General features: G+C 42.7%; 3 protein-coding genes across 6 annotated transcripts in view; all 3 read right to left on the bottom strand.

The window, feature by feature from the left end:
* fam163ab (family with sequence similarity 163 member Ab) overlaps window positions 1-10,176 on the bottom strand; it is a 47,957-nt gene extending 37,781 nt beyond the window's left edge. The window contains exon 1 of the mRNA XM_085387424.1: window positions 9,872-10,176. The gene's annotated coding sequence lies outside the window, so the exon portion shown is untranslated. The remainder of the gene's footprint in view (window positions 1-9,871) is intronic.
* Window positions 5,055-7,519, bottom strand: LOC146650281 (zinc finger MYM-type protein 1-like). Its single transcript, XM_085387660.1, has 3 exons — window positions 6,493-7,519; window positions 5,954-6,068; window positions 5,055-5,746 (listed from the first exon to the last, which is right to left on the bottom strand). The coding sequence occupies exons 1-3, from the start codon at window positions 7,476-7,478 to the stop codon at window positions 5,219-5,221; spliced, it is 1,629 nt and encodes a 542-aa protein (XP_085243786.1). The 5' UTR covers window positions 7,479-7,519; the 3' UTR covers window positions 5,055-5,218.
* A 4,464-nt stretch (window positions 10,177-14,640) lies between the features above and the next one.
* On the bottom strand, window positions 14,641-25,138 carry tdrd5 (tudor domain containing 5). 4 transcript variants are annotated; one of them, XM_085387228.1, is made up of 19 exons: window positions 24,691-25,138; window positions 24,497-24,558; window positions 23,659-23,902; window positions 23,366-23,568; window positions 22,788-23,094; window positions 22,450-22,625; window positions 22,105-22,188; window positions 21,793-21,849; window positions 21,397-21,559; window positions 21,061-21,167; window positions 20,706-20,908; window positions 20,396-20,605; window positions 20,241-20,307; window positions 19,863-20,054; window positions 19,651-19,785; window positions 16,710-16,772; window positions 16,509-16,616; window positions 16,225-16,402; window positions 14,642-15,316 (listed from the first exon to the last, which is right to left on the bottom strand). In XM_085387228.1, exons 3-19 carry the CDS (start codon window positions 23,900-23,902, stop codon window positions 15,249-15,251), a joined length of 2,565 nt encoding a protein of 854 aa, XP_085243354.1. In that variant the 5' UTR covers window positions 24,497-24,558; window positions 24,691-25,138; the 3' UTR covers window positions 14,642-15,248. The 4 variants fall into 4 exon arrangements, with proteins under 4 accessions (XP_085243352.1, XP_085243354.1, XP_085243355.1 ...); XM_085387229.1 differs by lacking the exon at window positions 24,497-24,558; XM_085387227.1 differs by lacking the exon at window positions 24,691-25,138 and having other exon boundaries at window positions 24,497-24,666.
* Between the last annotated feature and the right edge of the window lie 291 nt (window positions 25,139-25,429).

The raw sequence follows: 25,429 nt of genomic DNA, 5'->3' as shown, positions 1-25,429 counted from the left end.
GGGCGATGATAGATCATGACTAAGCATTACACTGTTGGCTGTAAGTGAAGCCATTCATCAGGTGACCTGCAGCGATGCCTGCTCTTCATTCAGTGCTGATTTTCCAAAGTTAACATCAGTATCTATTTATACTAAAGTGCAGATGAAACAAATCACAGGAAATAAACAGCGTATACAGTACAAGATCAGTACCTAGCATTAATACAAGAAGTACAATCTTACTGAAGTACTTCACAGACCTGTTTGCTACACTTGTATCCATGAAATCCTTCACTTTTACTGCGGAAACTTCGATTCTTACCTAATCTGCTCGTTATCCCAAACATCCTAGCTGCTCTACAGTGAACAGACCATGACATAATAAGATAATAAGATTAGAACTGCTCAAATACAGTGAAAGCACTCTTGCTGCGTGCTTTGACTGACAGGTGACAGGTGTGGTTTGCCTCAAAGAAAACCATAGACTGTAAAGGTGGACATCACCCAGTGGTTGTAGATTCTGCGTTACATGTTTGTGTGGCACCATGTTGGTTTTTCACACCTCATGTGACTTATATGGCGTATTGGCTAGCACTTACCTAGCTTGCTTAGCCAGTTGCATTAATAAAATGTACAGGTGCAACTCAAGGACACAGGTATTGGCTAATTAGTTCTGAGAAATGGACTGATACAACACTAAAATCTCACTCATCAAAAGTGTGAACTGCAGCCTCAGTTTCCGGTTCTCAGTTGACAGGAGTGGCACCCACTGTGGTCTTTGTTGCTGTAGCTAATCTGCTTCAAGGTTGGACGTGTTGTGCATTCAGAGATGCTCTACTGCATGTAACATGTGGTGATTTGAGTTACTGTTACCTGCTTATGAGCTCAAAGCAGTCTCCTCTGACCTCAGTGAGGCATCTTCACCCAGAGAAACACCTCTCACTGGATAGTTTCTTTTTTGGACCACTTCCTGTAAAACCAAGAAATGCTCCTGTGGGAAAATCCCAGCAGATCAGCAGTTTCTGAAATTCTCAGACCAGCTGCTCTGGCACCAACAGTCATGCTATGTTCAACTAAACCACCTCTCTTCCCCTTATGACGCTCAGCTTTCAGCAGGTTTGATCGTGTCTAGGTTCTTGAATGCACCGAGTTGCTGTCATGTGATATTTGCATTACGAAAATGTGAATCTAACAAGGTGACAGATGAGTCTATATAGTTATGTGTCCTGACGGTATAAAGCAGAGGTACAGGTGCATTAAAACCTGGATGACCAGGAGGCAACATCTCTGACTGTGAGGAGGAACTCCGTTGTTTTGGAGTCAATGTGAAAACATTACAGATGGGTTTATGGTCTTGACTTCTTGTTTGAGGTCTTATCCAATATAACAAATGTGGTGCAGTTTAGGGTGAAACAGACATCCAGGGCAAAGGTGGACAAACTGGATATTTTCCCTGTTGTATAAACCCAGTCTTCATGGCCCAGCATGTTATGTTCATAGAACAGAGAACGTTGTCTTTGCTGTGTTTGTGTCACTGTGAAACTAAGAAAGCAGCATTAGCCCATCACATTTAATTGTTGTGCTCAAGTTGTCCAACAGTGTTGGTCAAGTTACTTGAAAAAAGTAATTAGTTACTAATTACTGATTATGTCACCAAAAAGTAATCCCATTACTTTACTGATTACTTATTTTCGAAAGCAATTACTTACTTAATTTTCAAAAACATGACACACAACCTGAATACATAATGAAGCACAGACCTTTCAGCCCAGTTCTATTTCTTTGCATAATCCATCAAATGAAAAAGTTTCTTTTTAAAACGTATTTTATTCATTTTAATTTTTAACTTCATGCATCAAGCAAAATGAAATTATATGCAACAGTCTTTCAATATCTCCTGCATATTCCAGCATATACAATAAAATCATGTTTTGTGTTTACACTCTTTCAAATAGATGCAAGTAAAACACAGCAAAAATAACTCAAATCAAAGACTCGGCAGCTCTTAAATCTATTGTCAGCTGTTTAGCAGGAGTGGGGCGGGTGGAGGTTTGCCCACAGCGACATGTCAGTGGGGGGATCCGGGGGTTTCTCTGTGAATGTCACGTTCCCGTGGCAGCGTGCTCGCTCAGATTTCAAGTTAAATTTTTGGCTGTAGAAAGAAGTTTTCTTCCCACGCAGAGTGTACAGTGGACGCTAATGTTTTTGTCACTTTGACAGAATCAAGCTCAAAGTAATGTGATTACTTCCACACTAAATGCTGCATGCTCGTACTCTCTCTGCACTCCATATTATCCATTGTTGATCTGCACACGTCTGTCGCTGCCACGAACGTCGCACGCTCGTACGTCACTTTCATGAGACGCTCACACAAACAACATCATGGTTTAGTAACGCAGCGTGCTTATGGGAAAGTAACCGTAATCTAATTACTTTTTGCAATAGTAATCCCTTACATTACTAGTTGCTTGAAAAAGTAATCGGATTACAGTAAGATGTTACTTGTAATGCGTTACTGCGCATCTCTGATGTCCAAGCCACTGTTATTTTACCGCATGTGCAAACCCTGCGTGCCGTAGGTGAAGCTATAATAAATGAATAAAGCTTCAGATGATGAGGATGATCCGCCCCCTCACATCCAGCTTCATCCTTCGAGCTATTCCCGCTGCTCCGTTCTCTCTGTCACTTCCACTTTCCCACGCTGTCAGATTCCCCTCATTCAATTTCATCATGTCTGCTGTGGTTTAACGAGCCCCCGTTCTTTAAAAATTCATTGCCTTTGTGTCTTTCTGCCTTTCAGACCTTCTTCCCTAAAGCCGCCTGCAGCACACATTCACCTCCGCCTCACCGTCCGCGGCCAGGTCTTTCCCTGCGAGTCTCAAACAGCTGCTAACTCCGCTCCAAAACCACCGTCGTTTACACGCCAGGGTCCTGTCCTCATTCCTGTCATCAGTGGGGACTCTGCTCTAATGTTTGATCAGAGTGTAATCACCAGAGTATTTCATTGCTTAGCCTTAAATCTGCAAATATTATTCTTTCCTTCTCTGATTCGAGATTCTTAATGTCCGTCTGGAAAAAGCTAAATACTATAGCTTAATGCAACAAACGCCTATTGCAGCTGTTTAAGACAGAATACGGGTGAACTGGAGCCTGTTCATCCCAGATATGTTGTACAGCTGAGGGGCTTTTGTTGTACAAATCCAGTCTAAAGCACCAAAGGGACTTTCGGTGGAATGAGCAGAGAGGGGGTTTAGCTATAGAGATTTACAGTTCTTACTGAAGGACAAACTTACTCCTCACAGAAGAATATAGCATTTTCTACCTTGTGGGCATATTGCCACACCATCTTTTATGAAATGTCAGTTTTTCTGTTTGTTTTTTCCAAGTTAGTGAGTAACCGTTGCTTCAGGTGGATTTAAAAAAAAGAAAAGAAAAAAAAAAAAGGTAAATCATAAAAAACAGAAGAGGAAATGAGGAAAATACGACCTGGAAAACAAGACAAGCAGCAGACAGTGAAAGATGTCTATGAGGGCAAACAATACGCGGTGATGGTGCATATTGTGTCTGTTGTCACTGAGCGTGGCAGCTTGATGCATCGCACTGCTGGGCCAAATACAATTCTGCGAGTGCGACCAGTCTGCCATATCTGCATATCAATTATTTGTGGCTGCCATAAATACAGTTTAATGGAACTGTCAGTGTGTGCCATTGCATATTAACTGAGCCTGGAGCTCAGCTGCAGCTGGTTGCTGCTGGCAAACAATCCTGGACACATCTGCATCCAGGTGGAGAACAGCAGGAAGTGCGGCACCTCATTTAAGGGAGCTGTACTGACTTGAATATAGATAATGGGGAGGGGCTGAAAAGATTGGTTTTCTTAATAATTATCAGAATTTTATTATGAACAACTTCACATGCATATGAACTTGAGTGACAGCCCATTCTTAACCTCCTAGGACCTGCCGTCCACATGTGTGGACGTCACATTTTGGGTTATTTAGACCAAAATACTAAATCTTGCTCTACAATGGCCTGATATCCACTTACCAGGACATTATATTGCAACTGTTCTATCAAAATTTTAAAAGAATATCCTCATATGTGGCTCTTATTTTCCTTACGAACAAAAATTATGTAAAAAAAAAAAAAAATCTGGTACTTCTTTGTTTTTACATTCATCAGGTCCCAATCAGCCCAAATATCAAAGAGAAATTAAAAATGCTGCTGTGGAAGAGTTCGGGTCTCAGGAGGTTAATCCATAGGGTTTAACTCTTTACAGCCGTAACAGCTTCAACAGTTGTGTGAAGGGTTTCCACAAAGTTTAGGAGTGCTCTTCCTATTTCCCCCTGGATGTCTTTAAGGTTTCCACGTCTTTGACATAGGAGAGGTCAGGGCTGATCGTTTAAGAAAAGGTGTATGGTTGTGTGCTTCTGTAAATAAAAGTATTGTATAAAACAAAAGATAAACTGTGAGGAAACTGATTTTAAAGCCATAACTATACTGCCATACAGAGTACTAAATATTCAACACATCCATATTCCAGCGTACACCACATTAGCAGATTTGACCATAACATGAAGATATGGAGAGGAGCTTTTGAAGCTAGTAAGAAAAGACGTGCTGAGAAAGAGCAAAACAGCTGTGATGTTCGCTTTGAGAGTGTGGACAAGTACAGCGAAGGAGAAAGTGCTGCACGGTGTCCTAATGCATGTAGAAAAAAACATATGATCAAGTGTCAAGAGAGCAACTGTGGAGCTGCAGAAGAGTCTGAGGAGGAGGTGCAGCGCATGCATGAGGACAATGAGACAGGTGTGTGGTCTGCTGCCACAATCTGCAGTGAGAGTAGGTGGCAGGTTGGAGGAGAGGCTGAAGAGGTGGAGGTATCACAGCCAGAGAAAGGGAGTTTCTACTATTAGAACTTCCCTGGTTTTACTAATGTTATTAGCAGTGGCGGCTCCTGAAAAAAATCTCAGGGGGGGCAATTTTTATGATATCGACTAAAATGACCCATTTAATGAGTACATCAAACAACACAATTTTAATTTAAATTTAAAATGAACAACCATATTCTGGCCATTTGTATAGATTTGTAAAAATGAACATGAACAGATTTTTTTTTTTTTTTTTGAATGAATGAAAAATAACTATTGAAAACAACAACTGTAAACTGATTGGGGGGGTGGGCTAAAGAGAGAAAGAGAGAGGGATGGAGAAAGAGAGTAAATATGGTTAAGGGTTCTTATTTGTACAAGAACTTTGCTCGTCTGTCTTTCTGAGTGGCAAATTTCTCGATGACCCTGGTGTTGAAATCAGGAAGTTCTTGTGTGAGTTTTTTCTCTATGGACAGCATAGCCAGAGCGTTGAGCCGATCCTGAGCCATATTGTTTCTCAGGAAAGTTTTTATCCTCTTTAAAGTAGAGAAACACCTCTCCGATTCTGATGTTGTCATTGGTGTGGTGATGAGGATGTTAAGAAGACTTACAGTTTCGGTGAATGTGTCTTGAAGGTTGTTTTCCATCAGAACCTGATAGAGCGCCAGCGCACCACTACAACTCTGAAACTCCTCGTTGTCGTAGATCAGGGACAGTTCTGTTTTAAGTCTGGCTTTGTCCAATGAGGGATAGGCTTCCACTGTGGTTTGTAGTGCTGCATCTGGAAAATTTTTGCTGTGTTGTTGGAACAAGTCTCCTTGCAACAGAGTGGCGCTGACAAGGTGCTTGGTGAAAGAAAACCTCTCCTTGGCATGGCTCATAATGGTGTCGCACACCTATCCAATAATATATAATTGGTAAGAGTTAGATTCAGTGGTAAGACTTTGGCACATGTCTCATGTTAATCATTATTCTGAAAAAAAAAATCTGTCCATAACAAAACAAAACAGTCATGACCACTATATCAAATGACATCTGACAGCATCGTCATTAGATTTTATCTGATGATCCGATTTAAATCAGACCAAGCAGCTAGTGCTTACCTCCAGTGCCAAATGGTGTTGCCTGTCTTCCCCCAATGTTCTCCGTCTCTTTGTGGGTGGGTCTTGAACAGGTCCCCTGTACTCCTCATCCACAACCAGATTAGGAAGTGCCTCCCTGATCCAATACATAAGTTTCATTAATGGCTTCTGAAAACTGAATAGGGATATATTAACCAAACACAAACCAAACAAAGGTTGTGTTCTAATTACCGGGAATTACCGGATTTAATTAATAACCGGACCTGGTTTAATGGCTGGGGGAAAACCAGTGCAAGTAAATAAAGGCCCTGGCCATAATTTCAGGAAATAGCCTATGGTATAGGCTACATCAAATCATTACTGGGAATATACTTCATCAAATATACTTAATCAAATATTTTTCATAAAATTACTTCAAAGGCTGATATAAATCAAAATTATCTGAATTCCATTAAACATTTAAGTCACAGAACACAGAATATATGCAGAGAATTTGATAGAATCTATGCATAGATAATTAACATTTATTCTAGGTTACATATTTATGCTTTTATGCCTACCTGATAGCCTGCATGCGGCTGATGAATGTCTGGGTGATCCCTGCGATGGTGACAGAATCGATGTTTCTCTTCTGTAGGTGGTTATACAGCATGTCTACATGTGGCATTATCTTGTGAAACAAGGCCAGGAAAAAACAGAAAGCTTCGTCTTCCAGCATTCTCACGAAACCACCGGCATCTCTCTTTGTAGGGGCATCAAATCCTTCACTGTTACGGATGGTCTGAAAACACCTCACCAGATCGTCTTTATGTTCATACACTGTATTCACAGCACGACTGTTGAAGTTCCAACGGGTTGCCGATGCACTTGGAAGTCGGTGCGCCACCACCTCGTCAAGCACTGCAGTCCTCTTGCTCGATTTAGTAAAAAAAGAAGCGAATCCTGCTATGTCGGAAAAAAAGTGACTGATTTGAGGGATGTGGGAGGTTGCTTGTTGCATTACCAGGTTTAACTGATGGGCATAACAATGTACGTAGTGAGCGTTAGCATAAATGTCCTGTATCTTACGCTGCACTCCTCCAGTGGTACCCCTCATTACAGCGGCCCCATCGTAGGCCTGGGCGATCAACTTTCTCTCTTGTCCCTGGGGGAGGATGAAGCGCAGCCTCTCCGATAAGGCACTGGCTATTGCATCTGCACAAGCATTGGGTAGCTTGATGAATTCAAAAAAACGCTCTTGAATACGGTTTCGTTGGTCAATGTATCTTAGCACCATGACTAACTGACAGTGTGTAGAAATGTCAGTGGTTTCATCAGCTTGAATGGCTAAAAACTTCGCTGCCTTTACTTCTTCCACGATCCTTTCTCTCAGAACTGCCAACATGCAATCCAGGATCTCGTTCTGGACTGTTTTCGAGGTGCCTTTAAATACAGTAGCATTTTCAAGGTGTTGCCTCAAGTCGTGATCAATTGATGCCATCAAGTCGACTAAACCTCTAAAAATCCCTGGATTGTCTGAGGAATCACTTTCATCATGTCCCCGCATTGCTAGCTCAAAAGCACCACAAAACTTAATACAATCGATGATTTTAGATAAAATATGACGGTTTTTATCTGTTGTCCATATGAACTCGTGAGCTTTCATGTTTCTTGATTCGTTCGGAGAGGTGCTTTAAGTCGGTTTGTCCAGATTGTGTCCACATCAAATCACACTTGTCACTTTTGAACAGTATGCACAGGAAACAAAAAAGTGCATTAGCTGTTCCACAGCCTGTCAGCCACGACTTGCGCTGGAACCAACTCCGACAAAAAGTCCTGTTGTATGCTTTTGACTTCTCCTTCGTTGCCTGGGTTAGTTGAATTTCGGGCTTGTCAGGTCCCAACTCTTTAACTTGCAGTTTTTCTGCCATTGTCCTTCTGGCAAAAGGGTAGGTTAGAAGCGATCTAACCGAATTTGGGGGAGGCTGTGCCTCAACCGTTAACAATACCGCTGCCATCGTCTCTCTCTGACCTTATAGCTCACTTAGGCTACTGACTGAGGTAAAATTCTAGAACAGCAAATCTTCGCGCGTTTTCTGCAGGGGCGCAATTTTAAGCGCCCCCAAACCATTTAATTCAGCGACGCTGATAGGTCAAATATTTATTATTTTCCCCTGGCAACCATTTAATGATAGGCTATTTCGCTGCATATCAAGGGCGCTTTGACGAGCGCCCCAGAAGAAGAAAAACACCGTTTGTTGGTTGAACTTTAATGAGTCAGCTGGTGAAAATGTTAAAATACGCCTGGCTGTATATGGGCACACACATAGTAAAACTATCATTGATGAATTTTTTAAAAATATATATTTTTACTCCTCCACATTTGGGGGGGCGGAGCCCGAGCGCCCCCTATGGGCCAGCCGCCACTGGTTATTAGTTTTTAAAGATGATTTTCTGTGTTTAATCAATCGGCATACTTAAACCTGGACCAATCACAGTACACCTACTTGCCTCACAGCTTCTCTTATGTTAAAAAAGTTCCAAATGCAGTTGTAGCTCAAAAAAAAAAAAAAGTCCCTAAAAATGGAGCACTGCTTTATAATGTTACCTGATTCCTGCACCAGAATTATGAAAGAGCACCCATGTTCCAAAAACACCTATATAAAGCTTATAGCTGCTGCTATGTATCTGAGGGATTAGCAGGAGATTGATGGTTCTCCCCTGTATTCCTCCAGCGGTCCTAAAATTAATACGAGTGATAAGAATTTTGGCACAGGAATTAAAATAGAGGCGCTCCTCTTCTGGAAAACATCCTTCAGCGTATGAGTGTGACTCAGTACACCCTCATTTACACACTGAATGCACTGTACATGCACACAGGAGCTGCTCACACACTAATCTACACGCTTGCATACATTAAAATGCAGCACCGCTCACCATATAACAGAGTAAGAGACCTGAGAACATAGGAAATACTAGTCAGGTGGTCGGCTGAGATAAGCTTGTGGTCTTTTTGATTTGGCAGTAAATCAACTGACTGCAGGTGGCAATAATGCACAGAGGTCAGCACCGAGGCCTCACAGTCAACTTGGGGTTTTTTGCAGTCACTGAGTTGACCGCAAACCCGTCTGTATACCAACATGTTCTAGAGTCAAATGTGTGAAAGCTAAGCGTGGCCCAAACTGGGTCGCGCAACAGATAGAAAAGAATCAACAATCCATTCAAAGAGCAGACCTCAACCTGAGTTAAATGATGTGACGGATGCTTAAAAAAAAAAAAAAAAAAAAGCTGTGCTCATGCAGTTGTTGCAGGTCTGAGAGTCTACGGCAGGGGTGGGAACTCCAGGCCTCGAGGGCCGGTGTCCTGCAGGTTTTAGATCTCACCCTGGGTCTACACACCTGAATCACATGATTAGTTCATTACCAGGCCTCTGGAGAACTTCAAGACATGTTGAGGAGGTCAATTAGCCATTTAAATAAGCTGTGTTGGATCAAGGACACATCTAAAACCTGCAGGACACCGGCCCTCGAGGCCTTGGATTGCCTACCCCTGGTCTATGGTGAATGTGATGTTAAACGCCCATGTAGAAAGGACGGCACTGTGACAACGGACTTGCTCCTACTCTGGGTTCCCTCTTTATTCTGGTACGAAGACAACAGCACCTAGTCATCATCGACAGTGTGTTCTTAGTTAACAAAAGACTAATATACATTCCTACAATACAACGCTGTCAAAGTCTTTCTTTAAAAGTTCTAGCTGAAACCAAATGTGCGATCATATAGTAGCAGTATTTTTATTTTTTCCATCCTTGTGCTAACCGAGGTGAGAGCTGTTATTTCTACTTTTTTCTTAAACAACAACAATAAAATAAAAAACACATAAATTTCTCATCTAAAACAAACACCATTGTTTATCGTTTTTGTACAACAACATCAAGTAAAAATGCGTAACAGCACCTACCTGTACAAAGATAACAGCACGCAGTCATCATCCTGTTACAAAACTGCAACGTTCGGGTCTGTTAACAAGCAACAGTTACAGTCTCATAGTGTTCGAGCTGGGTGGAGCCAGACAGCGCCCTCTAGCTATCTAGCTTAGCATGCTAACCAAAAATGCTACTGGTGAATAAAGTTAGTATTAATGCACCAAAATGCCTGTAACTTTCAGTGTACATGCTAGTACTGCTTACAATAAAAATACATGTTAACAGTTACCTCTGTGAGAGTGTTTTTACTAATGAGCATGCATTATTTTCCTTTGCTGAGACAGCTACTGCGCAGCTATTTGGAACCTTAATGCAGTTGCAGTATTTGTCCACAAGGTGACTCCAACTATTCATAAAGCACATTAATTTTGAGGAACTTCATTGTTAAGCTTTTTGAACTCTGTTACACTCACAAATATGAATAAACTGAACCAACATTGTCAAGAAGAATATGGCAAAATTCCTCCACAACTGATAAACGCTGGTAGAGTCACACAGGAAACGAGCACACCTTGTTTTTTGTTGAAGCAAGGAAAGCATAACATGCAGGAAACAGTCATGGATGGGCCCCCGCTGGTCTGTTTTCTGCTTCGGCCTTCCAACTCTCCCTGAGTCTAGGTTGCAGACCTGTTGCACATCAATCTCATCCTCAACCAGCACTCAAGGACCAGCTCCAACAACCAGTCTCTGCCAGACCGTTTGTTTCATTAGAGTGGTAATCAGGCTCCTTCAAGACTCCCCAGCATTTTGGCAAGATTAGCCTAACATATCTGTGTGGCTGAAGAGTGGCTTACTCTTCCTGTTCCCTTTAAGCAGGTCCAGAGGTCACTGCATCTGCTCCTCTGAATTGCCAACCTCCTTTGACTCCATTTACAGATGAAAACAAGTGAGACAAACAAGTAAGCCTCATCACCTTGACTCACCTATCTCTCCTCTCTCAGTAACCCCTGCTGTCATCTCGCCTACATGCTCATTGTTATTCAGTAAATCAGTCAAACTTTGAATTTTGTCTGCCTTGGGTCTTGCTTCAGAGCATCGGCGTAACTTTGTGCTGAACATTGGGTGGGGTCACCTGTCTCTGTCCAAATAAATAAATAAATCTGGCTAAATTCCCAGATGATGAAACGTGCACCTACTTTGCTGGTAATACCTGAAATGAGTAAAGAAAATCAACAGCCTATTTATGCAAGATAATTCATAATTTTATTGGGGGGGGGGGGGTCATAACCCCACAAACTCCCTGCAAATTACACCCCTGCTTCAGAGTCTGCTTTGCTTAATTTTTTCCAGTAAATAATGACATGTATTGTTGTTCATCTGATGCCTGGTATGGATTAGATCATTTTTATTATGACCTGTTAAATAAAACAAAACTGACACAGAATACAGTCTTTTCTTTTATAAAAACCATGATTGTAAATCTCACATATTAGAAAAATAAAGGAGAAAATCAGTTTTTCTTTCCATGGAGAGGCTCAGTCTATGAAACTGGTCAAACTCTGGATGTAAAATGTGGAGACAGACAACTAAATTATCAACAACTTTGCCTTTGCTTGGTCTAATTACTGAACCGAAAGCCTGTGAAACAACAGTTTTCTTTAGCCGGTCTGGTTTGGGGTTTTGCCTGTAAAGCGAAGCCATCAGATCTTCATGTTCATTCAGCACAGGGATGCTGTGCTGCTGTCGGCTGCTAATTCAGCTGCAACCACATTACTCTCCTTCCTAATAAGGTTTACTGAGGGTCTGTCTTCCCAAGCTGCACCCTCCTCCACCCTCACAAACATCATAATGGAGCCTGACACACGCATGTGCCTTTGCTTTTTGCAGTGTGCTCTAGTTAATGAGTGTTGTGCGTGCGATTATGTGCGTACAGAAAGATTTCAGAGTGAAGGCAAATGTTTGTCTGTTTGAAATGTGTCATCAAATGCTGAGCTTCATGCAGAAAGCTGAGTCGTGTTGGCAACATTAAACTGGAGCTAATGTCTACAAAACCTGTATCATGTTTAACGGAGGTTCTAAGTTCCACATCTGTGTTATTAAAGCAGAAAATACTTGTGTGTGTGTTTATAAATTATGTAGGTTAATAATTTCTCCTGATTTTGTTTGACTGAGATGAGCCACTCTCATTAGGAGCCTCTTACAAGGATAATTTGGTAAGCCAGTAAAGGTCAGGAAGCCCAGCAGGATGCAGACAGTGATCAAGAACTCTACGCTCTGCTTTGACCTTCATACGTCTGGCCACATTTTGGCAGGCAAGCTCTAGCTTCTCCCCTCGGTTTCAGAAGGATACATGTGGTTCATTATTAGCTCCTTTCCTGCTCTTGCTGAAAATCAAGTTCTGTGCTGTTAGCCAAGATGCAGTTAATTTTATTGACACAACTATTGTCTTTGATCAGTGCAATGCCCTCACTTATAAGGATCATTAATGTTAGAGATGATTTATCATCATTGCCCCTGTGCTAATCTTTTAGTCCTCGGTCATTTCTATGCATTGCTAAACAGGTTTTGGGTGCTCTGCATTCAGAGTCATATACAAAGCTGCACACGGGCACAGTCCAGATAAAATGTTTAGGACCACTTGCCTTTAAAAGGCCAAATCTGTGCAAAAATGTGGATTCATTGTCATTTTCTATTCATTCTTTTAAATCACGGCTAAAAACATATCTTTTTAAACTTGCCTTTTCTACCAGTTAAATGCTGGCTTGCTTGCAGTGACCTATTGTATTGTATTGTATTGTATTGTATTAAATTCTCTGCTATCTTTCCATTATTGGTGTCTTTTATCATGGTGGTACAGTCTTACCTTGCTATAACCTATGTGCTGCAGTTTACTCTTATTGGTGGCTTTTATCTGTGAACATAATCCGTTACTTTTATGTATTTGACGTTAATGTGTGAACTGTTTTATTTTTTATTGTTTTATGTAAAGCACTTTGGTATGCCCAAGGCTTTTAAATGTGCTCTATAAATAAAGATTGTTGTTGTTTTCTGTCAGGCAGTCACACTGTCATGATGCTCTGTTGGCAAAGGAAAACAAACCTTCCCTTGTTGAACTGCATAAGCAGGATCTCTCACAGCGCGCCATCGCTGCTGAGGTGGGACGCAGTAAGACGGTCATTTGATATTTCCTAAATGATCCTGAGGGTTATGGAACAAAAACTCAAGTGGAAGACCCAAAAAAATGTCACCAGCACTGAGTCAGAGGATCCAACTGGCTGTCAGTCGAGACACTGGACGATGCTTGACCCAAATTAAGGCCGTTACTGGTGCCGACTGCAGCCCCATAACCATCAGACGCCATCTGAGGCTGAAAGGCTTCAAGAACAAAAAAACGTCTCGTCTCCTTGAACGCCACAGAACTGACCGTTTGGACTTTGCTACAGAGCACCAAACATGGGACACTGAAAGGTGGAAGAAAGTTTAATTCTCTGAGGAGAACAAAAGTAACCTCGATGGTCCTGATGGTTTCCAACGTTGCTGGCATGACAAGCAGATCCCACCTGAGGTGTTTTCCACCCCACAGTGGAAGGGGCTAAGGTCAAATGGTGCGACTCTGGGACTCTCCACCATTTGACCTTAAAACTGAAGAAGCTTCTCAGATGAGAGGCTAAACGTCTTCAAGCAACTTAAAGAAGTCCAGACGCTTTTCTTTCCAAGCTCCTTAGGCTACAGTACACAATGCCTGCAGGACAAGAGACTTCTTATAACCTCACTATTTTGGATGATCCTGCATGTTCCCCTGATCTAAATCCAAGTGAGAACCTTTGGGGATGGATGGCAAGGGAAGTTTACAGAAATGGACAACGGTTCCAGGAAGTAGATGTCCTTCATGCGGTCGTCTTCACCACTTGGAGAAATGTTCCCTCTCACCTCATGGAAACGCTGGCATCAAGCATCAATGTTTTCAATGTTTGAAGTGATCAACAATAACGGTGGAGCGACTCACCACTGAGTTCATGTTTAGAACTTCTGTTTTGGGGGGTTTACAGGGTTTTTTTTGGTGTGGTCCTAAACTTTTGATCAGCTGTAAAACAGCCTGTTTCAGTTTAAGTGTCCCACCTCAGCAGCGATGGCGCGCTGTGAGAGACCATGCTTATGCAGTTCAACAACCCGACCACGTTCAACAAGGGAAGGTTTGTTTTCCTTTGCCAACAGAGCATCATGACAGTGAAATGACAGAAAATGACAATGAATCCACATTTTTGCACAGATTTGGCCTTTTAAAGGCAAGTGGTCCTAAACATTTGATCAGCTGTAAAACAGCCTGTTTCAGCTTGTTTTCAATAAATTGCTCAAAAAAATGTTTTGTCTCACTCCCATTTCTTCTTGTTGCATGTTGAAGCTCTACGTTGAACCTTGTTAAGATCCAACCATGCAAAATAGGATTTTGGGGCCATTTTTTAAGTGGTCTTAACCTTTTGATTGGGACTGTACCTGTTTGCATCTGTCTATATGACTCTTGAATGCAGCAGCACCCAAAACCTGTGTTTTGCAATGGGTAAGTGATCCTCATAAGTGAGGGCATTGCACTGAACTTGACTGTATTAAAAAAAAAAAAAAAAAACAACACAACAACAACAACAGAAACCTGAGTCAGTAAGCAAGGTGAGTGCAGCTTAAGTGTTGTGATGAAGGTCGCAGCGACACTGTGCTGATGACAAAACCAGTAAAGAGAAAAGCAGAGCAGGTGCAGAACTACAAGTCAAACAACACTGAAAAAACTGACAAGAGACATTTATGAACTAGTTTAGTGAGCTAACGTTTACAAACGATTAAAAGAGTTTGAACAATTCAGCCTCAGCAGACGTGGATCCTTCAGTGAATCCAACAAGAAAACAAGCTCCGTCTTAGCAGCTTAAAAATACCAAACCGCTAGTATTGAAAACAATTGAATCCACTTTTATTTTGCTTCCTTCCTAGCTGTAATAATCTCCACGATCATCATCTCGTCCAGCTCTAAGACGTCTTAAAATATTCCATACTTAACAAAAAGTGAAAATGTCCCAGTTTTTGCTGTGGCAGGCAGGATGAAGGAGCCAAATGCAGGACTCATACACAGAACAGTAAACTCAAAGCGGCAGCTTTATTCGCTGGGAAAAATAATCCGTAAAATAAACTCACAAAAATAAAACTTGAACATAGAAACTAAGAACTAAACACTGGGAGACTAGAAAACACACAGCAAACAGGGAAGGACGCGACAATAGACAGAGGAAAACGCAGGACTTAAATACACAGAGGGATAATGTGGGAATCGGACACAGCTGAGAGCAATCACACATAACGAGATGTGGAGGAAGCAAGACTATCAAAAAACAGCAACATGTGTTTACTGGCTGTGACACTCTCAGCCTATCTGGACCCAAACAGAGGAAACGTGACGCCAGATTTCCGAGGGTACCGGTGAGAAAGGGGTCCATCTGGAAAACAAAGTCCGAGACTCACATTTAAAACCATTTCTGTGAATCATATGTCCTACACTTTAAAATAGAAAAACTCTTTAAAAAGGGAGAATTTCAATAAACTTCAGGGCACGCCATCAGTAAGTCGGCCAACTTCAGTGTGACATGTTTTTGGGATGCACTCAAACTTCTGCATGTTTGTAGATAAATCCAGCACTGTATTTATTCCTCCCCTCACTGCACAAGCGCCAGCATGGTGGAGCGGCGGTGTATCGATATCAGGCCAAACGCACAGAGAGCAGCTTGTTGGGTCAAATAGCTCTGGTAACAGGTCTAATTGAATCTATGTCAGGTTTTCACTGCAGGTGCATCCACCATAGCAAGCAGCAGGGTGGAAATCAATACCCCCTCGCTCCATCCATGAACACACTAATTTCATTGAAGGTGTGTGTGTGTGTGTGTGAGTGAGTGAGTGAGAGAGAGAGAGAGAGTAAGGGAGATGGAGCGAATGAGGTACATATGTAGGTTAATGAAGGTCACTGTTTAATCTCATTACAAGATGTGTGCACGTGCAGGAGAGATGAGGCTTTTTTTGTGCAAATCAGGACCTTTGTTCTGTAATGAGAACAAAATGTTAACTTATTCTTTCCAAAGACAACTTCTTGCCACAAATGCAGCAGAACTATAATTCATTATGAGTAATGGGTGATGATGTAATCTAGCATTGACTACAAACTGAACTAAAGTTCAGAATCACAAACAAAGCTTGAATCTCATCTCTACAGAACAAGTTATTTATATAAATGTGACGCAGTTACTCGGATCCAAGACTGCATTCTTTTGCTCACATGACTTGTGTGCATATTGTGGACTTTAGAGAAAAGTCCACAATATGCACACAAGTAAGTCAGTGTGTGCATCTGTACCCAGAGTACCATCCTGAATTTGACCCAGGGCAGCAGTGTGGAGGCTCAGGGTGCTGAGGATTAGAGGAGGTCTGGTCATGGAGGGGGCAGAATCCTTAGGCTGGTGCAGCACCTCCTCTGGTCTCATGGAAGTGGGATTAATGACGGGTGGAGCTGGTGGGGCAGTCGGACTCTGTGTCTGGGGAAAAAATTACATTTTCATTAACAGACTAAAAACAACTCCTCCCCCCTGCAAAAAAAAAAAAAAGTAATCGGTATATCTAATATTCTTCAGATGATCTCACCGTGAGGTCAGCTGTGGTCATCTTTGTCTGAATGAGATCTGGAGGTGTCAGGGGGCAGGTGACGGTTTGGTCTTTCAGCAGAGCGTTGAACGGGTTTTTCTCCTTAGCCTGAACAAGTTGTAACAGGAAACAACCACCATCAGTCTTTTAACCTCAGTGGACAGACAGCAGTGGATGAGGGTCAGTGCCAGGTGCTCATACCTGGATGTGAGGGACAACCTCGCTATCCCAGATATACTCCAGGGCAGGCATTTCATCTTCAACCTGGTACATCAAGACAAAGTATGCAGACCATAAATGTTAATTTACAGACACATTTTTAATTGAAAATAAAATCTATAACTGGAATTCAATTTAGTTTTATTCATACAATCACAACAACAGACTCCTCAAGGCGCTTTATATTATAAGGTAGATCCTACAATAATACATACAGAGAAAACCCAACAACCATATGACCCCCTATGAGCAAGCACTTTGGCGACAGTGGGAAGGAAAAACTCCCTTTCAACAGGAAGAAACCTCCAGCAGAACCAGGCTCAGGGAGGGGCGGGGCCATCTGCTGCGACCGAGAGCTGTAAGAACCGTACAGCTTACTGAATACGACTTTTATGGAGGAAGGCCACAGAACGATCACCCTGCAGGAAAAAGAGGACCTACGTAACACTCCAAACAACACAGTTTCAATTTCTTAGGTTAGCTTCAACGCCGCGACCTGGTCTGTGTAACACTTCTGATCTCAGATTTTAGGAAAAGAGAACCTCTGAGCATCTCCTCACTTTGTAAAATACGATGTGACAGTGAGCGAAGCGCCAACATCTGAGCAAGAACGCCTGCTCTCAGTCAAAGCCAAACAGGCAGCTCAGTGTGAGGATTGCTTCGATGAGCCACCTCATCAGTCCTGTAAAACTAGCTGGTTAATAAATGATGGGAAGAAAGCCACATCTATAACTTCAGTGTCTCTAATGTCACTAGCATATGAAAAATGTGTGTATAATATATAAAATATACAAAAATACCAGTCAAATGCTATTTGGACACGCTGTAACGCTGTCAAATCTTCTTCCCAGTATGTTCAGTTTAACAACTTGCTGCTCATTAACATAAGAGAATGACAATCTTGTAATACAATATCCATTAAACACTCACCGATTGGCTGCAGTCTTATTTATAGTCCAACAACAAGCCGTGACCTTCCAACAGCCCAGCTATACATTAAGCAGCGTTGACTGCAACTCTCCCTTCAGCGAGATGACATGTGTGTTTGAGCCAAGTGTGTACACCGACTGTGTGTGTGTGTGTGTGTGTGTGTGTGTGTGTGTGTGTGTGTGTGTGTGTGTGTGCGCGCGCTGCAGCGGGCCTGCAGCAGTGACAGTATGGCTGCAAAGATAAGAACTATGGACAGTGGAGAGTAAAAGCTTTACATGAATGTGAGAAATGAATGCAATGAGAGGCAAAGACTGCATTCGCAGATAACAGACAACAACAGCGTAAAGCTGCAAATCTATTTAAAAAAAACAACAACATTTAAATGACAATCCTGGGAGTATTTCAGTCTTTAAGGACGCTGTACAAAGAGCAGCAGTCGTTTGGTGCTGAGCTCGAGTATCAGCGTTTAACGCAGGGCAAATATCTGCTCTTTGGACGGGAAGTGCTCAGGAGGAAGAAATTAATCTTAATTAAGTTAATGAAGTTAGAAAGCTGAAGATGTTGTTCCCAACTGATTAAAATTGAACACCTATAAATAGAGCTGGGCGATATATCGAGTTTTTAAAAAATATCGATATATTTTCATACGAGATATAAGATGTGACAACATCGTTTATATCGATATAGTCTATGTTACGTTATAATTATACTTGTGGAGCCACAAGTTTGTCTCTCTTTCGTCCATTTTTGTCTCTACGCTGCGTTACTGGGCCTCGCCTCTCCTTCACTGAGCACAACAACCCCTCCCCAATAGCTTCACCTGCAGGCAACGACAAGATGAACACGGCAAATCTCCGTTAATGAGTTACCGCGGATCGCCCCGTGCATGGGGCTGGACAGCGTCAACATGTTAGCGAGCTAACGACCTAAAATCCTTTCATTTTCTCAAAACTCGACAGTGCACCTTATGTGCAATCTGTCAAAAAATTTTTTAGTATGACTTTGGTCAGCTACGGAGCCGCACCGCTTGATGGACTGTCGGAGCATTACGGCTGAGCCTCGCAGAGTGATACGTACTGTGCTTCAAGGTAATATTACCGTATTGTGTGTGTATAAGGACCATAAATGGCACCTGTAAGAGACACGGTTACGAAGCGGATTTCAAACTCCAGGCTGTCAGTCACACAGTAGAACTTGGGAACAGAGCAGCCGTGAAATCTGTCTTTGTTATTATGCTCAGCGTCTTTTAGTTTACATTTTGACTCCACAATTGTGAGCTCTTTGTTATGCACAAAAACAACATTGTGTTCTTTTATTTATGGAGCATGATTATTTAATAAATGCTGATAATTTATTTTTGAGTAATTTCTTCATGTACATCTATGCTGTATGTTAATAAAAGTGCCTGATTGACATTGAGACACAGCTTTGACTAAGAACTCTCTTTTTGTTCTTACTTTATGGCTTAAAAAAAAAACAAACAAAAAAAACCCGAGATATATATCGTATATCGCCATCCAGCTAAAAAATATCGAGATATGAATTTTGGGTCATATCGCCCAGCTCTACCTATAAATAACACAAATGTTAGACGTGGGTGCAAAACTCAACCTTATCCAACAGTCTGAAACGTTATTCTCTGCATAGCTGTGGCCTTCTAATGCACCGCTGTGTGTTTTCTTTATCAGTTTACAATGAAGATCTATATTTATGCAAAGAGAAAACACACTAAATGGAGGCATTAACCACGTATGCAGATGAGGTGGTGTTGGAGGCTATCCCAGCTGACGCCCAAAGTCAGCTAAATGCAGCTGGATACATGCGGATATACAACCATAATCTTTCTAACAGTTTTAAACTAATAAAAACATTTTTTAAAAACCCAATAATATTACCCAGAAACATAAAATGATCTTTTGCCAAATCTAACAACATCCCACGGGGCAAGAGCACTATAGCCCTGCACTATGTTTCTATGAGACCAGTGTGCTACCTTCAGTTTGTCCATTATAGACTCTTCAGAAGTGTCTCCTGGCTCTGGGGATGAAATCATTTCCTCCCTCACCTCTGGCAGGTCAGCCACCCCCTCTCCCAGGTAGAGACTCACTGGTGTGACCTGACAGCTATCCTGTTAAAAGAATGATAAACTGCTGCTGCTGATCATGATTATGGTACCAAACCAGTGTTTTTGTGGGTGCTGCTCACTGCTGCAGGGCTGCAGGGTGTCCCATGGCCTTGGCTCAGCAGGACAGTGTGGATGTAGATGTCATCATCAGTATGTGTGTCACACAGGTAGAGCTGCAGCACGTCTCCACTGTAACAATCCAGAGCGCCCACCAGGGTGCGATCACAGCACAGTTTCTGGAAGTCGGCTGTTGCCCCAGGAGTCCAGCTGCCCTGCAGGAGACCAACCACAACACTCATTTATGAATCCAAACCATAAGAGCACTGAAAGCCAAAACATTCAATTAAACCATCACAAGATGGCTGAGACGCTGGCATTACCAAGGCACTGGTGCTGGAGTCTATAGAAAGGCTTGTCTTTGTAAGGAAACTGAAAATTAAACTAAGGCACAGACTCACAGAGGTGGGTTTAATTCCAGCAAGTGAAGATGGGACAGCTTGTGCTGGAAGAACCGAATAAGCCGACCTGGGAAACAGCCAGATAAATTTATAAAATATGCACACATCTCTTTTTTTAAATCATCCTTTCAACGAGAGCTTGCAGAGGCCCCTACTTGAGGAACTTGAGGTTGGCGGTTGGTACCACTGTCAAATCACCAAAGTCCACATAGTACACCTCCACTTGAGTGGGGGAGATCACCTTATGGATCACCACCCGGTAGAACCACAGTCCGTCAGGTGACACGCAGCAGACCTGACCCCGTCGAACAAATCTCTGGGGAAGGCGATAGCACTCCGACATCTGAGGACAGGTGTAGCATCGTCTAGGAGACGAGAGGAGGAAAAAGAAAAAGATGGTACTGATCAGAGTAGGCACGGTTAAAGAGTCCGTACAGTAGCTGCTGCTGCTAACACATGCACCACCTCATCGCAAAGATCATGTTCTCCATAGCTCGGGCCTCCTCAGTCTCGCTGAAGCGAATGTAGAAATATCCGGGTGACTCCACCCGCTCCACCAAGACTTCCACCAGCTCTCGAGCACAGTGGCGCGTCGGTGGTTTGAGAGGCTTACTTTGGAGGGCGTCGAGGGGTACAGCAGGGCTGAGATGCACCGGAATTGCAGAAATCTACAGACAAACACACAAAAGGCACTCGATAACATTTAGCTCCTCTTACAGGCTGTAAAGTGCAGTTCAGAGTCATCACTTTTAATGTCCGTGCATCAAGCATCACTGATTACTTGCTTTGGTCAAACCACAAAAAAAATGTGTTTTCAAACCATTTCCTTGTGTGTGTTACTGGTAACCAGCTCGTTGTTCTCATCATCTGATGGTGGGACAATTGGAAACGTCTGATCATCATTAAAACTCTCGCTCTCTTTTGAGTCTAGAAACAGAGACAAATACATTTCCTGCTTGGTTGAAAGTCATAACTGCACAAATATGCTCCAACGTGTGAAATCCACACGTGACTGTAATTCGTGACTTTACTGTGAACAAACATAAGGAAGAAAGATGTGGGTTAAACACTCATTTATATTTACAGTAACAGTAGTAGTAGTAGTCATTCCTCATGTAAGCGGGCTGAAGCAAACGATGCAATGATAAAGACACACCTGGACGTGTATTCTCAGTATCACGTATGGTCCTGATTATCCAGTCTTGTCCACTGCGTCCCTCTGCTGGTCTTAGGTGGAAAGTGTCACTCATGGCACCGATGAGTTCAGTGACGCTAACAAAGCCGCTCTGCTGCAGAGGCAAGTCCTCGCCAAAACACCTCTGGGAGGAAAGAAAGGAGAATATTTAAGATTCCCGAGAAGATGAGTGTGCATCTTTTATTAATGTCTGCTGTGATCATGGGCGACCTCCAGGGTGGGGGGGAGCCAACAGTGTGTGTGTGTGACAGGTTGTTTCTATTAGTGATTAGGATGGCTCTGCTTCTAACATCCTGGATCAGTTTGATGTTTAGAAAACTCTCTGTTAACAACACAAGCATGCAAACTTGTTTTTACCTTGTACTCTGCTGGCAGTTTGTGAACTGATAATCCGCCGTCCGTCTGACCTATGACCTGCAGAGTTGTCGACATGTTAATCATTTTCACGACATACTTTCTTTAACATCTGTTGACCTCTTACGGTCATCTGTGATTAATACGGCGATTTCAGATCGACGACAGGGGCTGAGAGCGAGTCGTATACTCGCGCGTCCTTTCCCCCCCACATACATGAACTATAACAGCACTTGCAGACTTTACACTTGTTATGCTTGCATGATTAAAACTGGGCTCAAAGACATATGCTGATAAAGCGGTGCGAGGTCTCACCGCTCGTAGTTTGTCCTTCAGCTCCTGATTGATGGTGCCAGCAACTCCGTTCTCCAGGATCTGCTGACGAAGCCCCTCCTCCAGCTAACATCACATTTAAGAAGAAGAAAGAAACTGCACTTAACAGATACGAGGTATACCAAATAGGATTTCTCACCATTACGTGACAGGATTTAGTAACAGCACTATTTCTGATTTTTCTGCTGTAGTGTGCCTGAACAATTACACCCCAAATGTTTGACCAAAACCAGAGTCTTTTAGGCGCCACAGTTTATCCAGTGAGAAGCAATGGAACATTAGACATTTCATATCTGAGATGGATTTCAGTTGCAAATGAAACCCAACCTGGAGGACATGGTTATCAAAGAGCTGAATCTCTGGGGAAAGCTGAGCTTTGGTTTCCTGGTTCTTCTCGTCCGCCCCCGGCTTGCTATCAACGGTTCCCGGCTCACTACGGGCAGAATCCAAGGAATTCTGGGTAGATGTCTGGTTCAGAGATGTTGGTTTCTCTGGAGCTTCAGCTGAAGAGGACGCAAAGGTGTTTCAAAATGCAGACTAGTGCAATAATACAAAGCCAAATTTCTCAGTTTCATTTCATTTACATGGCACCAAATCTAACAGTTAGAAGTGCAAAAAACAAACAGAGCGAAACAAAACTACAAGAAAAAGCCCAAAGGACGAACCTGGAGGTGTTTTTGGCGACTGAAGTTTGACATCTGGCCTTTCAGAATCTGGCCTGCATGTCCTCGGCAATGCTGGTTTTATCAGTCCACCCCTCTTTGTTGAGGCGGGTAATTTGAGCAGTGGCCTAGGGATCATATGCTCCCTCAGGAACACAAGTGAGCCAAACCTGCTCTGGCTAATGACAAGCATATCTGCCGCTGCCCCCAACATCTCTCCAGTGGAGTAGAACCCATAGCTGCGAATGCAAAGCGGTCGTCCAAAGAAGCGCCAGAAAGAAGCCTCCAAGTCGGATAACCTAATGGGACCCTGAGAGAGCGGCCGCATTATTACTCCACTGAGAGTACGGTGACAGAAGAAAGAAAAGCCTGTCAGGTATCTTCTCTTCAAAATTCACGTTAACAGGCTAGACCTTATAAAGTGCAAAAAAAGCCAACAATCTGTGCTCTCATTTTGCTCATGCTTCATTTGAAAGATGCTGTGCTTATACCAAGCAAATAAACCAGCTGCAAAATCTACAGCAGGCTTTAAAAGCCCAGGTTATAATGGACACAAAACATTAAACACATTTCATTCATACTTGTGAGAGCAGTATTCGCAGCTCCGTCCTCAGCTGTGCAGGGATGGCTGGAGGAGCGGGGCCTCTTCTTGGGAGGACCACATAGTGGGACACAGAATGAGTTGGAAAGTAGCGGGCACCTCCCCTGCTGACCTTTTTGTTTGGCTTAGAGCGCTGCTTGGTCACCAGCTCCTCGATGCGTCGAGTGGTCTCGTGACCAACAGCTGCACAGGAAACCAGAGCGAGAGTGTCAAATACTTAAACCTGTTCAAGAGTTCAAAGACAAGAGCGCTGATGCCTTAATGAGACGCTACCTTTTAAGAATATGCTCCCATCTGGCCTGAAGTTAATGGACACCACATCAGGCATCTGCTGACTCATATCCAAAATGTTCCTGAAGCCCAGGACTTTCAGGGGCATCGAATGGCCCAACATGGTGGCGTAGTCTCGTAGGAGCTCTTCCGGAGCTAAACCATTCTTGGATGAAATGAGCAAGGAGCGAACTTCCTTCTTCAGTTGAGCCAAAATGTTCTCAGGGTTCATCTTACCTGAATACATCTGGAAAACACAGCAGCTGGAAGTCAAGAACCTGGCATAGAGGAGAACCGCTGACACCCTACCTTTCTCTACACACAAAACCACTTTACTAAATATGATTCTACAATTTAAGTGTGAAGGCAAACGCATGGCTTTATGTTTTTTGCGTTTAGGTCCACAGGCTTGCCTAAAACAGGCTAGCCTAAAACAGGCTAGCTTAAGTTAGCGCCTGCCTCTAATTAGCTTAAGTTAGCTCCTGCCTCTAATTAGCTTTAGTTAGCTCCTGCCTCTAATTAGCTTTAGTTAGCTCCTGCCTCTAATTAGCTTTAGTTAGCTCCTGCCTCTAATTAGCTTTAGTTAGCTCCCGCCTCTAATTGACCCCAGGATGTATGGCAACAGGTGTATGGAAATCCCGAGGACATTACAAGGGTTAATTAGCTTGACTTAGCTCCTGCCTTTAATTAGCTGGTGAACCAGAAACGTAGAAGTCGCAGGAGAACATTAATGCACAGTCTTAAAAAACTGTCTTGTCTTGTTATAAAATCGTTCAAAAAGCATCTTTAGCCTAAGGTTTAGTTACCAAAAAGCATCAAAATGCTAACAGGACAGTCTCACCTGTCGGTAGCTGCGAGAGGCCGAACCTTCTCTCTCCGCGCGCCTCTACTTAGCAGGACTTGCTAACGATACAAATTCAGTTGCCAAAGCAAAAAACAAAACAAACAACAACAAAACAAACCAACAACTTTAAATTCGAAGAAGCCGAAAGCCGTTTTAGTCAGCTGCCTAGCTAATAAACTGTTACTCCTTACCTTGACACTGGTCCCACAACAACAAAGAAGAAGAAGCACCGCACGTACAGGTGGGGCGCAGAGCACTTTGTCCCACCCACGTACCGAAACTGTCCACCACAGTTTGATTTACAAAAAGCCAAAAGACGTTTTTCCAGTTTTGTCATTTTGAGACTCACAAGACGAATGGATGGGTTCATAGAGTAGAATAAAATGCCTTTTATTGTCACTATTCACTGTACAGTGAGATACAGAGCATCCCCACTCAGTGCAGACGTGTGGGAAGAGAAAGGGCGGTGAGGTGCACGGCTCTGCAGCATATGAACCCTATTCAAAAATATAAAATGTAAAAATATACAAATAAATAGTCGTATATATTTACAGTGTGGGTTATCACACGTAAATTACGCGGTGGTAGTCTGTGTAGAGCGAAGTCCTTGGATTGGTGAGTGGATGTGTTGTCAGTCCATGTGGGAGTTCAGGGTAGTTTTGGCTTTGAGTCTGATGCACCTGTAGCGCCTACCTGAGGGAAGCAGGTTGAACAGGTCAAAACCAACCATTCAGCCTGAAACCCAAAGCAATGCTGGACAAAGCAGAACGTGGATGACAACAGTTTTTACGGTTTGTGTGTTTAAAATGAGAGACCACGAGGATACGAAGATTCCGTGTTTTATCCTCACTGTGTTTACTTTGTCAGGAGTGTGACTCCCTCACCTCAAACTGCCTCTCACCCCACATTTACTCTGCAGCTATCTGGTCA

The sequence above is a fragment of the Rhamphochromis longiceps genome, linkage group LG17, assembly GCF_057381845.1.
Source record: "Rhamphochromis longiceps isolate RC_006_pf linkage group LG17, R_longiceps_female_GT1.1, whole genome shotgun sequence".
NCBI classification, from domain to species: domain Eukaryota; kingdom Metazoa; phylum Chordata; class Actinopteri; order Cichliformes; family Cichlidae; genus Rhamphochromis; species Rhamphochromis longiceps.
The sequence above is the reverse complement of the archived record's forward strand: the minus strand, read 5'-3'. Positions and strand labels throughout refer to the sequence as shown.

Coding starts and splice junctions, on each gene's coding strand:
- LOC146650281 (XM_085387660.1), bottom strand. CDS start 7,478: ATGCGGGGACATGATGAAAGTGATTCCTCAGACAATCCAGGGATTTTT. Junction 6,069..6,492: donor AGCCGCATGCAGGCTATCAG/GTAGGCATAAAA, acceptor GTATTGGATCAG/GGAGGCACTTCCTAATCTGG. Junction 5,747..5,953: donor AACACCATTTGGCACTGGAG/GTAAGCACTAGC, acceptor ATTATTGGATAG/GTGTGCGACACCATTATGAG.
- tdrd5 (XM_085387226.1), bottom strand. CDS start 24,031: ATGCGTTTGCCTTCACACTTAAATTGTAGAATCATATTTAGTAAAGTG. Junction 16,617..16,709: donor AGGTTGTCCCTCACATCCAG/GTATGAGCACCT, acceptor CAACTTGTTCAG/GCTAAGGAGAAAAACCCGTT. Junction 15,317..16,224: donor AATTCAGGATGGTACTCTGG/GTACAGATGCAC, acceptor TTTGTTTTCCAG/ATGGACCCCTTTCTCACCGG.